At 40.8% G+C, this 22,526-nt stretch overlaps 1 protein-coding gene across 1 annotated transcript; it reads left to right on the forward strand.

Annotated features, from left to right (window-relative positions):
* Nucleotides 1-203: 203 nt before the first annotated feature.
* CMTM6 (CKLF like MARVEL transmembrane domain containing 6) lies at nt 204-21,202 on the forward strand. Its single transcript, XM_054019845.1, has 4 exons — nt 204-994; nt 12,520-12,696; nt 14,932-15,030; nt 16,893-21,202. The coding sequence occupies exons 1-4, from the start codon at nt 878-880 to the stop codon at nt 17,037-17,039; spliced, it is 540 nt and encodes a 179-aa protein (XP_053875820.1). The 5' UTR covers nt 204-877; the 3' UTR covers nt 17,040-21,202.
* The last annotated feature ends 1,324 nt before the right edge of the window (nt 21,203-22,526 follow it).

A 22,526-nucleotide genomic window follows, 5' to 3' on the forward strand; every position in this document is an offset into this window, starting at 1 on the left:
GGCTTGAGAATAATATACCAACTAACTGGTTAACAATGAGAGCACAGACCAAACCCTTTATCTTTAGGACACTAAAATCAATTAGGTTCTTAAAAGAAGAGCTTTATTATAAAGAAAAAAGTAAAAATCACACTTACAAAATCAGGAAGGAAGGTAACTTTACAGGGTAATAAAATGATTTAAAACACAGAGGACTCCCCTCTGGACTTAGCTTCACAGTTACAAAAAACAGGAATAAAACTACCTCTTAGCATAGGGAAAATTCACAAGCTAAAACAAAAGATAATCTCACGCACTTCCTTGCCCGTACTTACAATTTTTGTAATCTTAGCTGCATCATTTCAGGTATGTTTTCAGGCGATGTTTTACCTGCCTGGTCTCTCTCTCCATCGGGAGAGGGAACAACAAAGAGTGCCACAAACACCCCCAGATTTGAAAGTATCTTCTTTCCTTACTGGCCCTTCTGGTCAGGTGCCAACTAGGTTATTTGAGCTTCTTAACCCCTTACAGATAAAGTGATTTAGAAAAGTTTCCCAGGAGGGATTTTGTGTTACCCGGATCTGTATGTTTATGACAACTCACTATGTCAAACTCCTGCTACTGGGGGAAATGCCCCTCAGCACAGGTCACGGCGGCCGGGCACAGTGGGCGGGGCGCAGATTTCGGCGCTGGGGCCCGCCAGGCTCCGCCTCTGGTTTCCCCGAAGCGCGGGGAGGGGAATTCCGGGAGGCGGCGGGACCCGGGCGCTGCCTGATTCGCGCTTTTCCCACGGCGGCGGAGCGCCCTTCCTGCCCCTTGGTGGCCCTCGGGCGCCGCAGCCCGTCCTTTGGGTTTCGTTTGGCCGCAGCTCGGGCTCCCGGAGCCTGCCCCGCCCGCCATGGACAACGGCGGCGTGTACGGCCCGACCACCGAGCCGCAGAGCAAGCCCCGTACCTGCGAGTGCACCTTCACCCGGCTCAGCCGGCAGCGCCTGGTGCTCAAAGCGGCGCAAGTGGTGAGTGAGCCCCGGCCTGGGCCTCGCGGGTCTGCCCGGGGCGCGGGGACGCCGTGCGCCCTGGGGCGCCTGGCAGAGAGCAGCGGGCCCGGCTCCGGGCGGCGAGAAACTCGCTGTGTTGCAGCCTTGCCGGGGGTGCGAGGTGGGCCCTGCTCTCGTCCCGGCCGTGGCCCTGTTATCGCTCACGCCAGGCAGGGCCGGTGTGCGGCGGAGCGCAGCGCAGCGCTGTGACTTGGCCGCCCTGCCTGGCTCCCCGGCGCGGGGGCTGCTGGGCTCTGTTTGTGTCTCTGCTGAAACCAGCCAGCAGCTCCGCAGGCTCTGGGGAAATGTCGGGGGCTTGGAGAAAAGCTTGGCCCTGCCCCAGCGCAGGGGCTGGACGGATCCTTCGCGGCCCTGCATGTCTGTGGTTCCTCTCCACCCTTGCTGCTGGCCCTACAGTTACCTGGGACCCTGTCCTGTGCTGGGGCATGGCTGGGTTTGGAGTAGAGGGGCGGTGTGCTGTGTGCAGTAGGGTTGACGCTTCTGTTGACTTGACTATACAGCTCAGGGTCACAAAGCAAATAATGAGTTAACAAACGTTAATTAATGACCCAAGATGGGTGAGGTAATCTCTTTTATTAGGCCAGCTTCTGCTGGAGAGAGAGCAGCTTTCGATCTTACACCGAGCTCTTCTTGGGGTCTCTGAAGTGAAAAGAGGAGCGCTGTGTAAGCTGGTCTCTCACCAGCGGAAATTGGGCCAATAAAATATATTCCCTCACCCACCTTCTCTCTCTAATATCCTGAGACCAAGAGGCTACACCAACACTGCCTACAACCTTTAATTAATGTTTCTTAACCTGTTGTCTTGCGCAGTCACTTTTCCCTGCCCCATTTACACTCTTCCTTCCTTCTTTCCACACCACTCCTCTGCTCTTTGTTATTCCTGCCTTGACACCATTCTCCATTTGTGCTCCGACATGAATGTTCAACTAGATTAGTAGATTTTCAAAAAATCATTTGTTTCAAGTCCACCAAAAAGAAAACTTTGTTTTTATGGTGGCTTTTATTTGGCTGTTGATACAAATCTACTTCATGTTAGAGGCATAGAAACCCTGGCTATTTTGTTAAGTTTATGATTCTCTGTTATAAACTAAGCTGTCTAAATAAAAAGAGGACAAAATTGAATACAACACAAAATGAATGTTTCCAGCTGTCCCTTCTTTGTGTTGCATGTGTTTTATTTGGCAATTAATATTGTTGCTGTAAGTATGAAGTTGTAAATGTAGTTGTTATTGTCTATATTTAATGTTTGTTTTCTTTTTCATTAGTGAGTTTTCTGTGTTTTTTCTGTCTGCTGTCTTTTACTGCCTCTTTTGATTTCCATTTTGTAGGCTATATCTATCGTTGCACAAAATATAAGGTGGTATATAAAAACGACCAATAAGTTATTAAGACAAAACCTTACTCTAATAAAAACAAATCTTAAAAATAATATCCTAGACTCATAACCAAAATAGAAGTTAGTACAGATACTTCTTTTAAGTGTAGACACAGAGCCACCATTTACTTCAGTCAGAGAAAATTTAGCTTGATCTAAAAAGTCTTAATTGAATTTAAGAAGTGAAAAAATTAGTCTAAATCAAATGGTAAATATATAACTCCTGGTAATATTAAATAGTACATTTTCAACTTTTAAATGCCAGTATATTGGTGAACTGGCATTGTAATTGTAATATTGTTTCTGCAGACTCAAACTATTATTACTATGGAGGTATCTTCACAGTAACAGTATGGCACATCTATTTGGATACTACAATCACAGACACTGACTGTTTAGAAGTTTGTGCTAGATTTTGCAAGTGATTTCAATTGGTTTTGTAGGTTCAAATAATAAGCAGGATCGAGAGCATGCATTCCACTGTAGCACTGCTATTTCTGGTCTTAAAATTTTTAACTTAAAATTAAACCGGTTTGGACTCATGTGAAGGCCTTAATGTTCTGTACCAGAGGCTACATTCCATTAATATAAGTGGTAGAAAATCTTGGTTGAACCTCATTATATTGTGGTGAGCTGTTGGAGTGTTATAGTGGTTCACTCCAAATCAAAAGAATCCTAAGTCTTCAAAGGAAGACATCCCTATTCTGCTGGCTTTTTGTGTGTATTTTGTGTAATCTTTTGATCCTTATTCATAAATGTTGGAGGTCATAAATGATCTCTCTCAAATTTCTGGTTAATATATACAAAAATGAAAATAGCACAGCATGGTTTGGAGTTAGGGAAGATAGTGAAACCTAAATGGGAAAGGGACTCAAGCATAAAATGTCAGTATCAGTTTTCCTGAAAGCTGAGTGGGTTTTAGTTCTGAAATGTCATAATCACAACAGCATCAGGTGATTTCTGCCCTTGGTCATTAATCAGGCACTGCCAAAAAGAGGACCATAACATTTTAAAACATATGACAGTGATTTTAAAAAAGAATATGCCAAGTCATGGTAAGGGAACACACAAAACTTCAGAAAGTTGTGGTTTAAATTTATTTTTAAACAAATCTCAAAGCCCTAAAGGGCTTTATATAAATATTTTTGAGGGTAAATTTTCTTTGATTTGTTTTATTTTTTTAATTATAAAACATTTATTGGTTGAGCCTTCTGGGTATTACTGCCATGCAAACACCTTTGCCCATATAAATAATCCCGGTAATTTATATAGACTACTCATGTGCCTTCATAAAGACAATTACAGGTGCATCCATCTTTGGCTTTTCTGGTTATGGGGGGGAGAGAGAAGCTACTAGAGCCATTCATAAACAAAGAGAAGAAGAGACAGCTGGACCCACGTGGGCACAAACTCGATATTTTCTTAAAGCTTTGGCAGTTTATGGCCATATTCCATCACTGCAGGGACACCAGAAGGGTAGGTAACCAAAGCCAGATTTGTTTAGCTCATCAGAGAGATACTTTTTCTTTTATCTTTATTGCCCTGGAAATCTGTGGATATCCACACATGCTGATATCTGCGGACCATGTTTGTGGATCGGATGTGGATACACATTTTTTATCTGCACAGGGCTCTACCTTGCTTCCTTCTCTCCCAAAATGCACAAGTCTTTGAGTTCTTGGTCCAGACCCAAATTCAAAAATAAATCTTGTACATTACTTTGGGTGAAATTCAATTAGCTTTCTATGAGTGACATGCCCTTGTCGAAGGAAAGCACATAAATGCTGCGTTTTACTTAAAAAATTATTTGTGAAATAGTTTTATTCGTTTTGGAAATCCAGGTAAATGTTAGTGTAATCTCTGCAATCTGTTGTGTAGTAATGTGGTCTAATGGATAATGTTTTCACCCCTCAGCTCATAGAGAGCCGAGTTGGAGTTGGGAGAAGTGAGTTCTAATCCTGGCTTTACCATTGACCTACTATGTGGCATTGGGCAGGTCATATTACCTCTCTGTCTTATTCCCCTCCCACTCTTTTATCTATTCAGCTCTTTGGGGTAGCAACTGTCTCTTACTATATTTTTTTTTATAGTAAATAGCACGTTGGGTTGCTAGAGACTACTGTCGTACAGATCATATGCAAAACAGTGATTAAAATTGCAATAGTCTTAAGATTGCAGACTAACTACCGCTTGTCTAGGGTTCTTTTTAAATAGGGTGTTGCATACAGCAAATCATCTGATTCCATTATATGTATGGTACAATATTCTCTAAAATACTGTAACGCCAACTGGAGAGAACTACTTTCCAGTTTTTAAGATCGTAGCATGATATTCAGGATAGAGGGAACACTTTACAGTACTTTAGAATCATAGAATATCAGGGTTGGAAGGGACCTCAAGGGGTCATCTAGTCCAACCCCCTGCTCAAAGCAGGGCCAATCCCCAGACAGATTTTTGCCCCAGATCCCTAAATGGCCCCCTCAAGGATTGAGCTCCCAATGCTGGGTTTAATAGGCCAATGCTCAAACCAGTGAGCTATATTATAGTTGTTAGCAATATGCTATTATCTCTGATTGCTGCTGCTGAAGCCTCTTTTTGAAACCACTTTTGTGTATCACATAAAAATGTACCTGCCAAAGAGATATTAAGAACTTTGAGTTTTGCATGGAGTTCTTTTAATTTTGGTTAATACAAAATGAATTTAGTTTCAATCCAAAACTGGTTCAAATTCTGTAGAAAGTTGGATAGGAGAAAGCACATTGGGCCAAGACTTAGCGTTCTAAATTAATATCTAAAGCAGTAATACTTGTCATTTAAGTGGCAGAATTAAAAAAAAGAGTATTGCATGCAGAAACCTCAGTATATACAATGCTAGACCGAAAAGGAATGTTCTAATTTAAGCTTAAAGATCTGCTCTTGCTTCTGAACTATTTATTCACTGCACCAACCCTGCTTTTAAAGACTTATGAAATCAGCAGACTCCTTTGAATAGCAACCCTTGTATGCAATTTTAAACCAGAAGATTTCACTGGAGAAATGCCACAATTGAGGCTCTAGACAAGTGGTTAAACAGTTACAATTTCATAGGCAAGTATTTCACTTTGTTTAACTTTCCTTTGTTTTCACAACTTTATTTTGTATGTTCACACCTATCCAACATTAAGGCTATGTTAGAAACTTGACTAACATTACATACACTCTTTGTAGTTATGTATAATTCTGTCATTTGATACTATCATTCAAGTGATAAAGGAAGGTATTAATATCTGGTGGATTGGTCTGCACTTACAACATGGGGATAATGGTTTCAAAGTGAGCTGCAATACTTTTTTGGCCACATTACCCTCTGCTGTGCACTGCACAGCATAGCAAACTGACATTGTAGAGGAGAGAGAGAACTTGGGTACATTCTCCCTAATGGTCTTCAGACAGTGTAAAACAGAGGTTCTCAAACTTATTTGATCATACCCCCATTCTTTACATCTGTAGCAGTTTATGCCCCTCCTTCTGCCACACAAGTATATATACTGATTATTTTGTTTAAATCAACATGTAGCTCTCACTAAGTATTTAAAATAGTAAGGCATTGATTCAGACAGCCATTTAAGTATATAGGTAATAAATATCATGACAACCTTATTTATGTGCTGCTGCTGGCGGCGGCATTGCCTTCAGAGCTGGGCGGCCAGAGTATGGTGGCGGCTGCTGGCTGGGTACCCAGCTCTGAAGGCAGCACCACTGCCAGCAGCTTCTCAAGCCTGTCCAACCCCCAATTTGAGAACCTCTTGTATAGAAGACTCTGCACAGTAAAGGCTCTGCAATTCTGGAAAGGAAGAGAAGCTAGGGAGCAGCCATGCTTTACATGTGGTTTACCCATGGGTCTAAGATTTCAGAGTGCTAATTCAAACAAAAATTACTGCTAGCGGAAAGTCCTGAGGATGATTTTCTGTGCTTCTCTGGGAGGGACCCCATGGCAGCACTTTTTTCTAAGGAGCTATGCTGTCATGGAGAGTGGATAACTAGGGAAGTATAGTGCAGAGGCATTTGTCCTCCACGGGTACTTCCGCCCCAGTTAGCCTCTAAAGAGCTGTGTGCTGTCAGGACCTCTGCAGGTTTTAAAGGCAGAGGACCCTCGACAATGATTCTGAGGAAACTGAAACATGGAATCTCCTGTTCCCTATTGAGGAAAATCCATGTGTTTGTATAGCATCTAGTGCCCTAGACCCTGACTGGGATTTTTAGGCTCCACCACACTACAAATAATGTAGGACAAATGGTGGCCCTCTGTTAATGTGAGAAATAATTATTTGACGTGTTAAATAGCTTTAACAGAATACTATGAATGTATAGAATGAAAAATATACAATTAAAAAAGAACTATTTAAAATCTGTTCTTCTTTCCTCATTTTGCTAGTCAACTCCTGTGTTTTTGTTTTTCCCCTTGCAACACTTTAAGGAGCATAGTGAGTAGTTAATTGCACCTTCTACAGTGCTTTAGGTGTGTGTTGGATTAATTATTGCAGATGAGTACAGTTAACAGAAATGCGGAAGAAAATACCAATTAAGAACAGAGCAATTAAGCATCTTCATAATTCCTGATAAAGAACTCAGTTGTGGGGAGACAGACAGTATATTTTCTTTTAAATAAATTCCCTCTAAAGCTTTTCATAAGAAATTGAGATTGAAGGAGTAGTTACAAAAAAACACAGCTGCCAATTTACGTAATAGTAAAAGCATGGTTGACATGTGTTGTCAAATTCCTGCATGTAGGAAAAAACCTCTTTACCTGAAGGAAGTCATTTACATGGTGATACCTTTCCTCTTCATCACTGATTTTAAATTTAACTGTGGCACGTTCATTAACACGCAAGCAGCTGAATGATTTTCAGGGACAAAAGGATGGCTGTTAGTAAACATTCATGAACCATTTGTTTTTGGATCAAACAGAGGAGCATCGACCATTGCTCCAGAGATAGCGTCATGGTTATTTGGGTTTCTGAGCTCTGTTCAAAGTGGGTTTCTAGCAATTATGTTGCTGCTTTTTTGCTCTACTTTTTCTCCGGGTGGCAAAGGTGATTCATTCTGAAACTCTTCGCTGCTGATAAAGAGCAGAAATTATGAATGAAAATGAAAACATGTGACTCACATTTTCAATATGATTTTGATAAACATTATTATAATGAAATGGAAAATACCTGTAATGGCTATCTTTGCTTTTTAAATTAAAAAGCAAGTGCAAAAAAGGACATCCCCCATACATTCTCAAAAGATGGATTTGAAATATTTTGGAGAAATCCATAGCAATCATTATTTTATGCAGAAGTTGATTTCTAAGCAATCTGCCTAATAGCAACTACAGGAGAAAAAGGAAGTGTGCTGAGAAATGGCCTTATTGTTTTTATTTCTTAGCTGTAGTTCTTTTCACTCTTTAAGATGCATCCTATTTAATACTGTTGAGTATTCAATATAGAATTAGTCTGAAATGTTGCCCTCTGGCACGGTTTAGATTGGGAAATTTACAGTTCACATGTGTTGAGCTGCTAATAATATTCATATTTAAAGAAAAACTCAGGCTGTAAGTTATTTTCCTTGACTAGGACCCACTATGTACCATGTGCAGCTGCTTGGTGCAAGCTATTAGCTAGAAAACAATCAGTCAGAAGTAGCTGTTTTGAATTCCAGCTCTTTAAATGGACATTGGCAACTAATTGTCCAAAATAAGTGTTGAATTAAAATATTTTTCTGCCTTTTAGTGAGTCCAAATACATATTATTGTGCTATTATATGAAAATCAGAAAGTTAAACCCAGTGATTAAAGATATAAAGGGGGAGATGGAGATATTATCAAAACCTTTGGATAAACTGGGAAGATGGCAACCCTGATTCTTAGGCTCGGTCTAAACTTAGAAAGTTTTACTGGTGTAACTGTGCTGGCGGGCTGTGTGAGATATTTTACGAATATAGTTATGCCAGTAAAAGCATTGGTATGGATGTGGTTATACCAGTATAATTTACTTCACTTTGCTGAATTGGAATAAGGCCATGTCTACACTACAGACTTGTGCTGGCATAGCTGTTCAGTCAGGTGTGTGAAAAGGTGTAGTCCCTGACTGCCATAGCTCTGCCCACGGAAATCTGTAGTGTAGACACCACCTGTACTGGGAAAAAATTTTTTTTTTTTTTTTTTTACTGATCTAGATTGTACAGATGGGGGAATAGTTGTACTATACCAGGAGAAGCATAACTTTGTTGGTGTAGCTGCACGCTAGGAGTACTTTGTCAGAGTAGGAATACTAGTATATTATATTGGTAAAGCAATCCTAGCATAGACATAACCTAAACAATATCAATCTAAGCACTTTCATATGGTTTAACTGCTTGTACACTGTGGGTGGGGTTTGTCTGTTTAACTGTGCCAGCATAGGTAGTCTCTACACTTAAGTTTTGACAAGGCTTTGTAGAGTACTGGTTTTCTGCATCTGAGGGCTTGTCTACACCACCAAGTTTTGTTGACAAAACTTATGTCAACACCCAAAAGTCAACAAAACAAAAATCGCCAAAAGGTGTTCACACTTGCACCCTCTGTCGACAGATCATGTCCACATTGCTCACACGGTTGATGATGAGATCTCCAATGCACTGTGGGTATGTATCCCACAGTGCAGTGTTGTGGAATGGAAGAGCTGATCACTGCATGAGTTCTTCCACAGCCCCCTCAGCTGCCGAGAGCAGCATCATGAATAGCTCTGGGAGCTCTCCCTGCTGAGGAATGGCAAAGCAGCACAGCAGTCTGTCCCCCTCCCCCTGCAGCAGCACTCTGCCTGCTGCTGTGTACCTAGCGCTGGGCAGAACAGGAGCATTCTAATGATTTGCTCTTTGTTTGTTCCTGTGATGGTGCACAACTCACTGCTGCAGCACCTCCTGCTGGTTGTCTCAGGGAATTAGCATTTCCAGCCTCCCAAGTGCCCTCTGCAGGCCAGTGGGCCACTGCTACTGCCCCCCCCCCCCCCCATGTCCCTCCCAGGATCTGGTGCCCTTTGTCTTTGGGGTGCTGCCCCCTGGCAATACCCCTGCAGTCTCAGGGTCTCCCCACCCAGGGGAACCCCCAACCCTCTATCCCAACCTTACCTCAGTCATGGGCTACTGCCAGTCACCATCTAGCCCCCACTCACTGGGGCAGACTGCAGTGTAAAAGCCACTCATCATAGGCAAGGGGAGTTTGGACCTGCTGCCTCTGCCTACCCATGGACTGCCCTCTGCAACCCCAGTGCCTAATTGGCCTTCCACTAGACCACAGCCTGGGGGTTTCCAGGCCGGAGCTCCCTTGGCCTTCCCCCAGCCCTGCTCCACTCCAGGTACCTTCTCTCAGCTCCCTGCAGCCAGGTCCCTCCCTCTCAAAGCTAGTGAGAGTCTGTCTTTGGCTTCTGGCCCCAGCCCTCATATAAGGGCCAGCTGGGCCCTCATTAAGCCAGCCATGGCCTGATTGGGACGTGTCCTCCAGCTGAGGCTGCTTTGCCCAATCAGCCCCGCTTTTCCTTCCCTGCCACAGTCCTCTGCCCAGGCTGTTTTAAGCCTTTTAAGGCAGGAGTGGGTGACCAGCCGCTACAGTTCCCCAAAGGGAGCAGCACACAGATACTTTCCAGAGCTTTGAAAGGGGAGAGGCTCATGCCTGCAGGGCAGCAGAGATCAAAACACTGAGCAGAGCAATCAGGGCAGGCATTGTGGGATACTGGCGGAAGCCAGTTCTGTGAACAGAACAATCAGCAGTGTCTACACTGGCTCTTTGTCGACAATAAAGGGAGGGGAAAAGACAAAAGTCTGTAGTAGGGATAGAAGTTTTTGTCGCCAAAACTGGGCATTTTTTGCAACAAAAGTCCCATTATAGTGTGTACACTCTTGCTGTTTTGTTGCCAAAAGGCAGTTTTTGGCAACAAAACTTGGTAGCGTAGACAAGGCCTGAGTCTAGTGGGACTGATACTTGAGCTTAGAAGTGAAATTAACCCATCTAGGTCTATTATACAGGCGTAGCAACAGTGTAATTAATAAGGATTTCTAAAAAGTGACAAGGATTCCTGTGGCACCTTATAAACTAACAGACGTATTGGCGCATGAGCTTTGGTCACCCACGAAAGCTTATGCTCCAATACATCTGTTAGTCTATAAGGTGCCACAGGACTCCTTGTCACTTTTTTACAGATCCAGACTAACATGGCTACCCCTCTGATAAGGATTTGAAAGATAAGTAACAAATCTTTATCTAAAGTGGCAGGACATAGAGTTGGAAAACTATAGCAATGTCGCACAAACTTTTAGAGGTTAATTTTGCTTTGTAAATTAAAGGTATTAAAACTAATAACATTTTGTCTAGAGATGAGCATGCTGTCTGCGTATAGTCAAATCCCGGATTCTGACCATAAAGTTGGTAGAGATAGGTAGTGCTGCAAAGGTGATGGCATTAGCTCTCTGTGGTCTGGTCTATATGAAATATAAGACTAGGAGAAATATTTCCATGGGTTCTATTTTGTTTTTGTTTTGAAATTTCAGTGGAAACCCCCCCCCCTAACATAAATAAATAAATAAATAAAACCCAAAGAGTCTTATGCAACCCAATTAAAGGTCCTAATTTCTTACTGTTGCATTCTGCCTTTGGTAGCACCACTAGATGTAGTTGAGACAGGTCTCTTATTTTTACCTCCATGTTGCCTTAACCTGTTCAGAGTAGACTGGCATGTTGGTTAGATGATGTGCTGGTAAAAGTGCCAAAGACCTGTCTACACTGCAACCTTTGCTGCTGCTGCAACAGTAATGAATTGCAAATCATGCATTTTGCCAGTGTAGATACAGCCTGTGAGGGGGATGGGTGTAGAGATGAGCAAAGTCTTGTTAAGAGTGATACCTGCAGGTTAAGATCAGCATTAATAGAGTCCTGAAGTTAAGCCCTCTACCCAGGAAGTATTTTTTTTTTACAAGTATTATTTGTAAAAAAGTGAATAGTTGGCATGGAAACAAAGCCTTCATAGAGTTACCCTTAATTTTATGACCCAGTCAGGTTCTCCCTTCCTGGAATGTCCTACTCCATTGAATCTTTACTGCTGGGGTAATGTAGTATGGGGAAAGCTAGTCATTGGGAAGTGGCCAAAATGAGAGAACTGCAAACAAAATTTTATGCAAACACACTTGAGAGGATAGCAGTACAACTGTGTTCTCCTTTCTTCAAGCTAGAGAAACTTGTCCCATGGACAATCTAGTTGTCATAACTTTTTTTTTTTTTTAGTAGATCAAATGAGTTCTCTTTTTTAAAAAATAACTCGTGTCCTTCCCTCAAAAATAAAATGGTCTGAGGTGAGTGTAGAACTTCTGGGTAGATTGACCATTTGGTGTGTCTGACCTTAGTCGCCACAAAAAAAACTTGCTGTTTGCTTTGGAAAAGAGCAATTTCCCCATGCTGCACTGGGGTGGGGAGTGTGTGCATAATTAGCTATGTGTACTTTCTCTGAAGTAGGGCGGGGACACAAATGGTTCAACAGCATCAAAAGTGGAATTTCGAGAAGCAGCTGAGTTGGATGACCTGCTTCTGCCATTTATTATAAGGAAGCTGGGGCACTAGTTTTCATTTTCATCTCTGGGCTGTACATGCTAGCCAATGTGCCTGAGACTACATTCAGGTCTTGCAGCATTCCCAATAGGCAGAAAGAAATACAATTTTGCTTGTCCTGAGTGAGCATCTAACAACCAAAAACCTGTCTTCCTAGTCTGCTCCCTTCACGCTCATGCATGAAACCATGAATTGGTAATGTATACTGTATAGTCAACAAGTGTGTGTCTGGTGTAATGTGTTCTGTTCAGCTTGATCTACTGTATTAGTTAATTTTAACAGCAAGGTTGCATTTTTCTCTACATATCAAGTGTTTAATTTGTGGCATTTTTGTACTTGTCTAATGGTTTGTCAGGTCACAAACCACAAATACAAAATTATTTTGGCTTTGACATTTAAACTTTTATCTTTTATCAGAGATAATTATTTTCACTGCTTTAATATCAGCTGACTGCCTGATACAAACATTGGCAAATTGATTAGATAATTTGAATAATCTTTATTTTTCCACAGCTGCTTTCCTTTTTGGCCTTCATCCTTGAAGAAATTGTGGAGAGTTGTATCCTGTGTGGTGGGCTTTATTTCTTTGAGTTTATAAGCTTCAGTGCCACCTTTCTGAGTCTCCTGATATTGATTGTGTATTGCACCTCTGCATATGATAAAGTTGAGAAGGATAGATTAAGAACATTGGTAAGGAACTGCTTTATTTTTAATTATTTTCGCTTCTAAATGTTAAGGTGTTTTTTGTTAAAGCAATTTAAGTTACATAACTGTTCTGTCCAGACAATATATACTATTTGGTAACAAGGCTACACAATGTTAACTGAGTTATCTTCTTTATATTAGCAACTATTTACACATTTTCACGTTGGCTACGGTGAGATACAGAGTTTCAGCTCTGGGCTGTGGAACTGGGAAGATGACAGCTTGTTTTCCAGGAAAGCTGACTGCTGGTTCTAAACCCGGGATAAATGACCCAGTGTTCAGACCAAAGCAGGTGTTTCTCCTCTATGTGCCCCTTAACTGGCTGAGTAGCATAAAGAGCATGAAGAAAGGAGTTAACACTGCTTGAAAAGTCACTTGACAATATGAGTCCGATGCCAGTGAATCTCCTCCCTGCATATTACTGTGGGTGAGGGAAGGCACAGGGGATTTTAGTATTTTCCAATTTTATGTATCCAGACATACAGTAAAGATTTTCTTATGTGTGATAATAGGTTTAGTTAAGGATCAATAGGCATGTTTTATTTAACAGAAGTTCTCTTGTGCACGTGTGCGCATCTCTTTTGTTACAGCTAGGCTTAATAGATTTTTAAGTCTGCAAGGAACCATTATGAACAATTAATCTGACCTCCTGCATAACACAGGCCACATGATTTTACCCTGTAATTCCCATGTTTGCATTTCTGGCTCTGCAGGAGATTGCCATGTCTGTTTCAAGATAATTTTTGTAAAGTGAGGTGGGATTCCTTTGGTATGAAAAGACAGAGATAAAATCAAATTCTGTTCCTAAAGGGGCTTTCCTGTGTTTTCTCGTCTCTGATAAAATAAGTAAAAAAAGTTTATAGAACTTCTAAAACAAGAAGTGCAGGTTTTTTCCCTGGTATTGCATTAAGAAGTAAAAATGAGTAGAGGGGAAGAACAAGTCAGAACTCACAAAATGTAAGGCCAGGAGAAATATTTCCATGTGTTTTTGTTTTTAAATTTCAGTGGAAACTCCCCCCTCCCCCCAAAAATCAAACATTCTTCTGCAACCCAAACATGGCTACACTGAGAACCTGTAGTGAAAAGTAAATTAGATTACTGGGAATTCTTATAATCTCTTGTGCTAGTGGCATGGGTAAGATGTGTGTTTAATGAGATTTTTAAAAGTGACTATGTCCTTCTCAATTAAAATATAAACGAGTCGTCTCCACCACACATGAATACACATACCCATCTGAAACTCATTCTACCTCCCTTTCTGGGGTTTTCCTTTATTCTTAACTTAAAACAACAAATCTAAACTTTCACCTGAGTTTTCCTCTGAACTCCCTGTTTCTAGGCTTTTGCTTTGAAATACCTCCTCACTTGCCCTTTAGACTCTCGTTTGATTGAGCTGGAGCTATTGAGGCCCATTTGGTTTTGCCCTTGGGGTGGATCAGCAGCATAGATCTGCATTTCCAGGCAGAGTCCTAGGACTTGGCATTCTGTCACACAAACTACTATTAACTTATATTATAGCCTCTCTGGAGTGCAGTTTGTTGCCAGCACATAATACTGGGATCCCTGTCTATCACATGGATTCACCCTGTAGAATATTTCATTTAATTACTTGGAACTTGCCTGTTTCCCTAATCTAATGTACAGAAATGTTTTCTTACCACATGTCATCCTCCACCGCTTTCAGCGGCCAGTTATGCTCAGTATGCTTTTGAATTTCAGAAAATACAATATTGGCAAGAACACTATTTTGTGTTGTGAGCATCCACCTAACTTAAGAATTGTGTCATATAGCAAACAATATGTAGATTCTTTGACTGAAGGCATAAAGGTAGGAGAGTATCAGTACCAAGAGATCTGAGTGAATGCACTTATTTTGTAAGGCTTCCTTTTCCCCAAGGCCGCTAAGAACTCAATGAAACTAGGATAGCTAAACAGACTTCTTCTGAATGTGCTGAGAGAAGTTACATGGATGGGAGTGAGGTGGGAAGGGGGAAGGCATAGAAAGAATAGTATGTGATGCAGTCTCCTTTCACATTGCTGCAGTTGAACGTTGTGCTGTATATAATTAGAAATATACATGTTTTATAGATTTATAATAGTGCCAGGTTTCACATATGATTTCACGGTCTGATTAACTTGGGCATTTTTAATATACTGGTTCCTTTACCAACCAGTGCCTCCACTAGTTTGTAATTTTCTCTTTTTTTTTTATGATTGCAGGATTTCTGGGTCACTACAGTAGTGGGAGTTCTCTTTTTTGTAGCTTCCATTGTGTTTGCTGCAACCAATGACAAGTCATCTGTTGAAACTGTTGCAATTGTAAGTATCTGAAAACACCCTGGACTCCATTCCATGTTAAACCTTCACTTCTCTGCTCAAGGCTTAGAGGAAGGGAAGCTCTAGCCAGGTTGTGGGCAGAAAACAGAAGGCAATGGATTTGTTGAAGTAAGGATGCAGGAAGAGGTGGCTACCTTAGGGCTCCTAAAACCTGGTACATAAACCTCTGCTACAACAGAATATGGGAGATCCACATGATGGGCACATTCTACAGCTGTGGTCTTCATAAGGTTTGCTGGAAGCTCAGTGCACCCTAGGAGCTCCATAATATTGTGGATGCTAGGAAAAGCTCTTAGTCCCCTCAGTTAGCTTTGCAACCTTGGCCCTGTGTTTTCTGGCCCCCCCATGGGTCACTATCCTCATTTCACCCTTCCTTCTGACCTTGGCCCCCAAGGTTCTACTCCTTTTCTCTCAGACTCACCAGGTTTTGTTCTTGCTTTCTCCACAACAAAGAGACACCCGTGACTGGCCCATGCCAGCTGACTCAGGCTCGCGGGGCTTGGGCTGCAGTGCTGTTTCATTGCTGTGTAGATGTCTGGACTTGGGCTGGAGCCCAGGCTCTAGGACTCTGCGAGCTGAGGCCAGAGGTGGAGAGGGAATGAGGCTGGGCTGGAGGCAGAGCAGGGGTTGGAGTGGAGCTGAGGCTGAGATCAGAGCTGGTCTGAGGGCAGAGTGGGGCTGGATGGTGCTCCCTCCCTGCCCCCTCATTGGGGCTGGCCCAGGCCCTGCCACCACCCCACCCCCCCCGCCGGCCGAATGTTCCTCCACACCCCCATATGGGGGCGCACACCCCAGTTTGGGGACCACTGTCCTAGGGACTCTAGAACATTCTCGTAAAGGCTGAGTGGGGAGTGGTAACAGACATACATCTGGGGAGTCAGTTATAGCAGGGAGGATACTTGCAGAGTTCAAGTGTGAATATTCAGAGCATCTAGGAAGCTATACGGTACCAAAAATAGTTAGACGAGCAACAGGGCATGTAGCTCACAAGGAACACTGGAGGTTCTGCAGTTCTGGGATGCATGTGGAGAAGTCATAGTGTCTCGCTTCTCCAGCACGCTTTTTAAAGAGTCTTCATATTATTTCTGTGCTAAATTCTAAAGCATCAAAATCAAAGAACATTCTTCTTGAATAAAGATTCATTAGAAAAATAAAGAACTCTGATCCTATAATCAGAATGATCTTAGAATTTACAAGAAGAATACGTTTATCTTCTGTAATATTCATTTGTGTCACAAATATTAACGCAGACACTTTCATGGCTCCTCCTCCCTCCCTCCTTCCCTCCCCGCCAGAACAGGGAGATGGAAGAATTCTTTCACTCTTAGATCTAATTGTTTATATTCTATTGTGTTGGCTCAAATCAACTGTATAAAACGTAACCCTCTCAAACTTCACTGAATCCCGTTAATGCTCAGGCACCAGTTTGACTCATTTTTAGTTGGCCTTGACTATATCTCTACTATGCTACTGCCTCACCCAACACTTTAAAAAAAAATAGCATTAATCTCTGCTTCTAAGCTAGTATGTAAAAAGTTTTTAGTCTGAATTCCTTGCAGTCAAACAGTAAGGACCTGTACCATGCACACCTGATCCAAGAAATAAAAACTATAAAGTACAAAACATGTCACTATTATGATTTCTGATCTTTCTGTTAAGAACTGAACCACTGACTTCAAAAGACTGGAGACTGAATGTATATAGAAATATTACAGTAAAGCTGGGAGGGGGAGGGTTGCACAAAGAAGATTGCTTGTTCTCTTGCTTCAGGTTCTCAATCAAAGTTGGAGTAATATTAATGTTTATGTATACATTTTAAATAACTGTTTCTTTCACATTCACAGGTGTTTGGCTTTTTGGCAAGTATAGGATTTCTAGCCGATGGTATTCACATGTTTATGGAGAAACGGAGAGGGAAGGAAAATAAATCAGAGAACACTGGCAACACACCGAACACACCAGAAAATCAGCCGCTGAATAACCAAAGCTAAACTTTAAAAAAGTCCTTTAATTTCTATGAGCTAAATTAATCAAGATGAAAAATTTTCATTTCCCTACTTATTTCACTGCATTGAGGGTAACTTTGTCTTCTCTCTCTTTTGCATCTAGCCAGCTTTGTACAAGTCTGACCCAATCATAAGCTTTTATAGACTCTTAATTTTTTTAACAATAGTATGTTGAGCATCAGGGTTTGTACAATTCTCCATCTAACTTGTCCTGACTAATAACTGTTAGAGGGACATTCTAAAAGGAAGAAATTGCCTCCAAATAGATTTTTTTTATTTAAACATAAAATAGACATCAGTAACTGAAAGCACTGAGACTTCTGAGAAGAATGACTGTAATACAGGCGAACTCATCAGGCTTAAATTCTGAGTTATGTTTTTAAAATATTTAAATTTTATGTAAATACAGCAGGCTAGAATTAGAATTCTGTTGCATTAATTCATACCTACCTATGTTGGTGATATCTGGCTTCTTGCCTCTGATACTAAGAATGACTTAGTACAATAAAATCCCTTCCTTGTTTTATCGGTTAAACTGAATGTAAAAGGGAAACTAAATTTTGCAATCTCATAGAGGTTTCTATCCTCAAATGAGTTGTTCTTTACTTTGATTTTATCTTGTGTGTCTTACTCCATACTTCTAGATTCTGTTTTGTGTCTCTGAAAGTCACTGCTCTTTTTTAAAGGCAGGCGGTAAAACAGATACAGCTAGCTTATGTGTATTTGATAGTCAAGTGGTATATCCTAGAGTGACCTTTGCACTCCGTATTTGTGGAAGTTTAAAGCTGTAAGTGATGCATTCTTTAAAAATATCCTTAAACCCATTAAAGAAAGAAGAAATTTGAAAATTAGCCTTAAGAGGAAAGGTTAAGAGGCCAATATTTTCAACCTAGAGGAAAGAATACTGAGAGGAGACTAACTGCCTACAAACAGTTAAAGGGATATATTTTTTAAAAAGAGGGAGCAGGGACCAATTAATCCTTTCAGTTCACGAGGGCAGACAAAAAATAATTAGCTTAAGCTTTGCCAGGAAAAGTCTAACTTAAAAATAAAATAATGAAACGTTGGCACCGTTCCAGTGCACAGTGTGGGAGGGATAGCTCAGTGGTTTGAGCATTGGCCTGCTAAACCCAGGGTTGTGAGTTCAGTCCTTGAGGGGGCCACTTAGGGATCTGGGGCAAAATCAGTGCATGCAGCTCAGTTGGTGACTGGATGAATAAGTAAGCAAGCAGTTGTATAAACTTCTAGACTTAAGACAGCAGCCCCTGGGATGAAAAGGGAAGCTATTAGTGAGCAGTGGGTTAGGCACAAGCAGTGCAAGGATGCAAAAGACCAGACAGGTTGAGTCACATGTGCAGGGCAGTGGTGAAAACACATTCTTCAGATGTTTGAAGGGTGGGATTTTTTTGCTGGTTGGGTTCTTTTTTCTCTGTGGAAGGGGAAAATGAGAGTCGTACACCTGCAAGGGAGGGCTATGTAAGCAGGATAAATTGTAGTAAACTTCCAAGAGAATATGAGGCGCTCCAAGTATATATTTAACAAAAAAAAAAAAAAAAAACACCCCAAAACACCAGTATCTTAGAGGCCTCATTATGTAAAAGTAGTTTGTTGTCTGACTTTCCATGATACTTGCCATGTCTTCCATGATTTGAGACCATTAACATCACTTTCCCAAAATGTATTATGTCAAACCTACAGCCCTTTAAATCATTGAGGCGGCACTGAGACTAAACCCTCTAGGAACAGGTTATCTTCTACCCTCGCCCTATTTTGAGGACAGAGTAGTAAGGGATTTAAAGTATTGTAAGTGAAGTCAGAGGCTTTTTCTAAGGCTGCTACTTTCTGATGATCATACATAATATGGTTGTAATGGTCTCCCTTCGTTAAATGTGTCAGCTCCTGAAGGGTTGAACCTGTTTGTGAAGGAAATCTGACACTAACACTACATTTTGCTGAAGGAACGCCGTTAGGTGGTGTAGAGCAGCAAGCTTAGCCTGAAGCTTACATTCAGAATAAATATACGCTTTCTTTAGTGAAATTTCCTCATTTCTGAATGAAATGTGCTCTTCCTTAAGATGGACATATTTATTTTCTCTGTACATCTGTACTTAAGGACCTACTGTCTCCTCACATGTTGCCGTCACTGGTAGTTATGTGCATGATAAGAGAGATACCTTTAAGGTACCTTTACAAGCAATACCCCTGAAAATATAAAACTTCCCAGTGTTGGGGATCTCCGTCATACTGTGTAAGTCCTTCATTTAGAACCACTACAATGAATATCATCAATCTTTGGCTCCATCCTGTTTTGTTAATTTCTCTGTGCATGGTTTTTACTAGATTTTTACTTGCTTTTTGCATCAAAAGTAGCTATAAATCTTGATTTTAAAAATAAAGACCTTGCTATAAGTAGAAAGTAGCATTCAGTCCACTCCCTTGCTATGTCGGGACTGTTCCCTGCAGTGTGTGTTCCTAACGTGTTGTCCAGTTTTAGTTGTAAATGTCCCAAGCAATGGGGCTTCCACCACTCTCCACAACAAATGGGTGACCTCATACAGATTTGAGTGTCAACTTATTTGTTTCTAAAATAAGAGGCTGAAAATGCCCTTTTCCAATAGAAAGGAATGAAAAACATTTATCAACTATGTCATGAAAAGGGAACGGACAATGTTTAGGAACTAGTTAGCTCTATTTTCTAATCTGCCATAGGCATTCTCTGGGAGATGCAAGGCCCACTGCCCTCAAAAGCACACCCAGTTCTTGTCAGACTCGCAGTCTCTCTCCTGTGGCAATAGAGTGCTACCACTAGACCAGCCTGGAATTGGGTTCAGGTGAGTTTATGCACATCGTAGTGGACATACAGAACTGGAATTACTAACTTAAAATGGTGTGTGCATGTGTGGTGTTGGCATAAGTTTTATGACCATGATGTTGGTCTAAAACTCATCATTTTTGTTTAAAAAGACTTTGGGATTACAACTCTTGTTTGAGTTTCTTTAAGTGAACCTATGAAGACTGAGCATGTAACTTTTTCATAGATATTTGGAAGCAGTTTTTACAAACTACCATAGAAACCATATAAATAGAAGAGAGCTGGATGTAAATCCTTCAGAACCCAGCCACACTTGTACGTTGGCTGGAGTGAGAGACTTTATTGCTGTAAAAATAGTTTTGAATTTTTTTCACACTCTAAAAAATATCCTATTTGATGTTTTTTTTTTGTCACACTCAACTCTTTGCCTTTTTTTTTTTTTTTTTTTTTAAATTAGGCTTGGTCCCAAAAGTGGAGAGGGGCAGTTTTAAGCAGGATTAAATGTTCCTGCAAAAATTCTTGCTTAATCAGTAATAAAACCCGTGGAAGAGAGTAATTACTATAGGAAGCCTACCTGTGCATTGTGTCCTATCTCCAAGAGAGGGTCATCAGTAGTTGTCTATGGGATTATGGGCCTGCTGCCATCATTGTTGAGAGACTTAAACCTATTGCAATGGGTCCTTCTCAGACACCAGAAGCACCTGATGAGCCTTTCTACCAAATTCTGTGGTGACAAAGCTTCCCAGTTTCACCCTCCACACCTGGAAAGAAGTGAACTATCTTGCACTATTCCCAGAATCCTGCAAAAGATGTTTTGACATAACAGCACTTGCCATCATGTTGATTTTTAGTTCCATTCAAAGCACAGAAACCAACTCGTACAAGAGAAATACAAAATTTCCAGTAAAGGGAAACATTTTGTGAGGTTCTTTAAAAAGTATGTATAACTGATTGCCACAGCAAATTAGCTTGATAGTGTGCTATTTAAGATATAAAATTTATGTATAAACACACCTTTGAATATGTTCATTTGTTGCTGTACAGGTGTAATGTATATCTAGATAATTTTTAACTGGCAAATTTAAATTGTATTTTCATTACTTTGAGATTTAAGGAGGGGTTTTTTTATGTTTACTGGGTTAGGAAAATATAATGGTTGTATAACTATGTACAGTTCTTTGGCGTGTACTGCAAATGCCTTGAAATTCCAGTTGAAGTATTTCAAAATACATAAAGAATTTTCCATTCTAAACCTGTGGCCTTTTAAATGTGCTATGCTTTTTTATGGGGTTTCTAAAATATTTTAATAATTTTAAATAAAATATTAGTAAGTAACTTGCTTACAATCTTTCTCATCTCATCTCTAATTTGGCATTAATAGCCACTTCTGCTAGAGGAAAATGAAGGAAATTGCTTCCTCCTTTGTTTCTAGTTAGGGTCATTTGCCATTTGATGGAGAGGGTTTCCGTTGTCCTTGGACTGGGGAGAAGTGTTCATCTTACAGTCTTACAAAGTTGGACATTTTCAGTGGAAGTTCCCACAAATTATCTTCTGAAAGATGTTCAATATTTGTGACATTGAAAAATATTGTGCTAAAAATATTAAGAAGGCTCAGAAATGAAAAGGTAGCTGTAGGGATACATTTATCCTAGTTTAGAGAAGAATGATCAAACTACTCGGCTGGGTAAGATTGAAATTAGATCTGTTTTGAAAATGCTTCTCTAAGTGCTAAAAAAATTCGAAGTCAAATATGCAGGTTTTTGGGGAAATAGCTTTTTACATTTTTCTCCTATTTCTGTTTTCATTGTTCTGGAAGTTCCTTCCACTCCACCAAGTGTGTTTATATTATTGCTCCCATGTAATGGTGACAGAGATGCACCTTTCTCTCTAAGGCTTCTTTTTTACTTATTTTTTCGCAAACCATGTGAGCATGGTATAACTACGCACCTCTTTCTTCACCATATGCATTGAAATTGGTATAAAGGGTGAAGTGTACCTCAGTTTTTGTATCATGACCAGAGGGGTGAAACCTGTCTCCGCTGAAAGTCAATGGGGCCTTGGTGAACATAGCATTCTGTTAGGGATTGCAGGGACAAAAAAAATTCTTGTAAATTTGGAAAGGGTTTAACTTGAGACAAGTGTGACTGGAACAATTAGCCACAAGCACAAGAAACAAGGCACAATAATGTAACGGAAGAGTAACACAGCTGTGGATTTATAGAAAATGAAGGTAACTAGAATAGTGGGAAGGGCAGTGCAACTTGTTCATAAGTACAAAGTCCATATTACTGTTGACATAGTGAGACGCAGCAGGGCTTTGTCCCTGAGTAACTCCTGTACAGTCAGTGGAGTTATTCCAGTGTAACAAAGCAGAATATGCCTCTAATCTGTTGGCTCACTAGATAATATGCAGGTAGCACCTGTATGCTATGATTCATCCATCTGCAGTTAATTGCAGAGGTCAATTTCTTTAGTTTAGGGTAGGAGGGAGAGCTTCCTCTTTAGAGCAAGGAGCATGACATGCCACCTACGTGCTCTTTTAGAGCAAGGAGCACGACATGCCGCCTACGCGCTCATGCAATGCAGCCCATCCTTCCTCTCTAACACTCAAGAGTGGACACCAAGCAGATCAATCACATGGTTTTATTCCTAGTGAATTC

Source organism: Malaclemys terrapin, chromosome 2 (genome assembly GCF_027887155.1).
Source record: "Malaclemys terrapin pileata isolate rMalTer1 chromosome 2, rMalTer1.hap1, whole genome shotgun sequence".
Lineage (NCBI taxonomy): Eukaryota > Metazoa > Chordata > Testudines > Emydidae > Malaclemys > Malaclemys terrapin.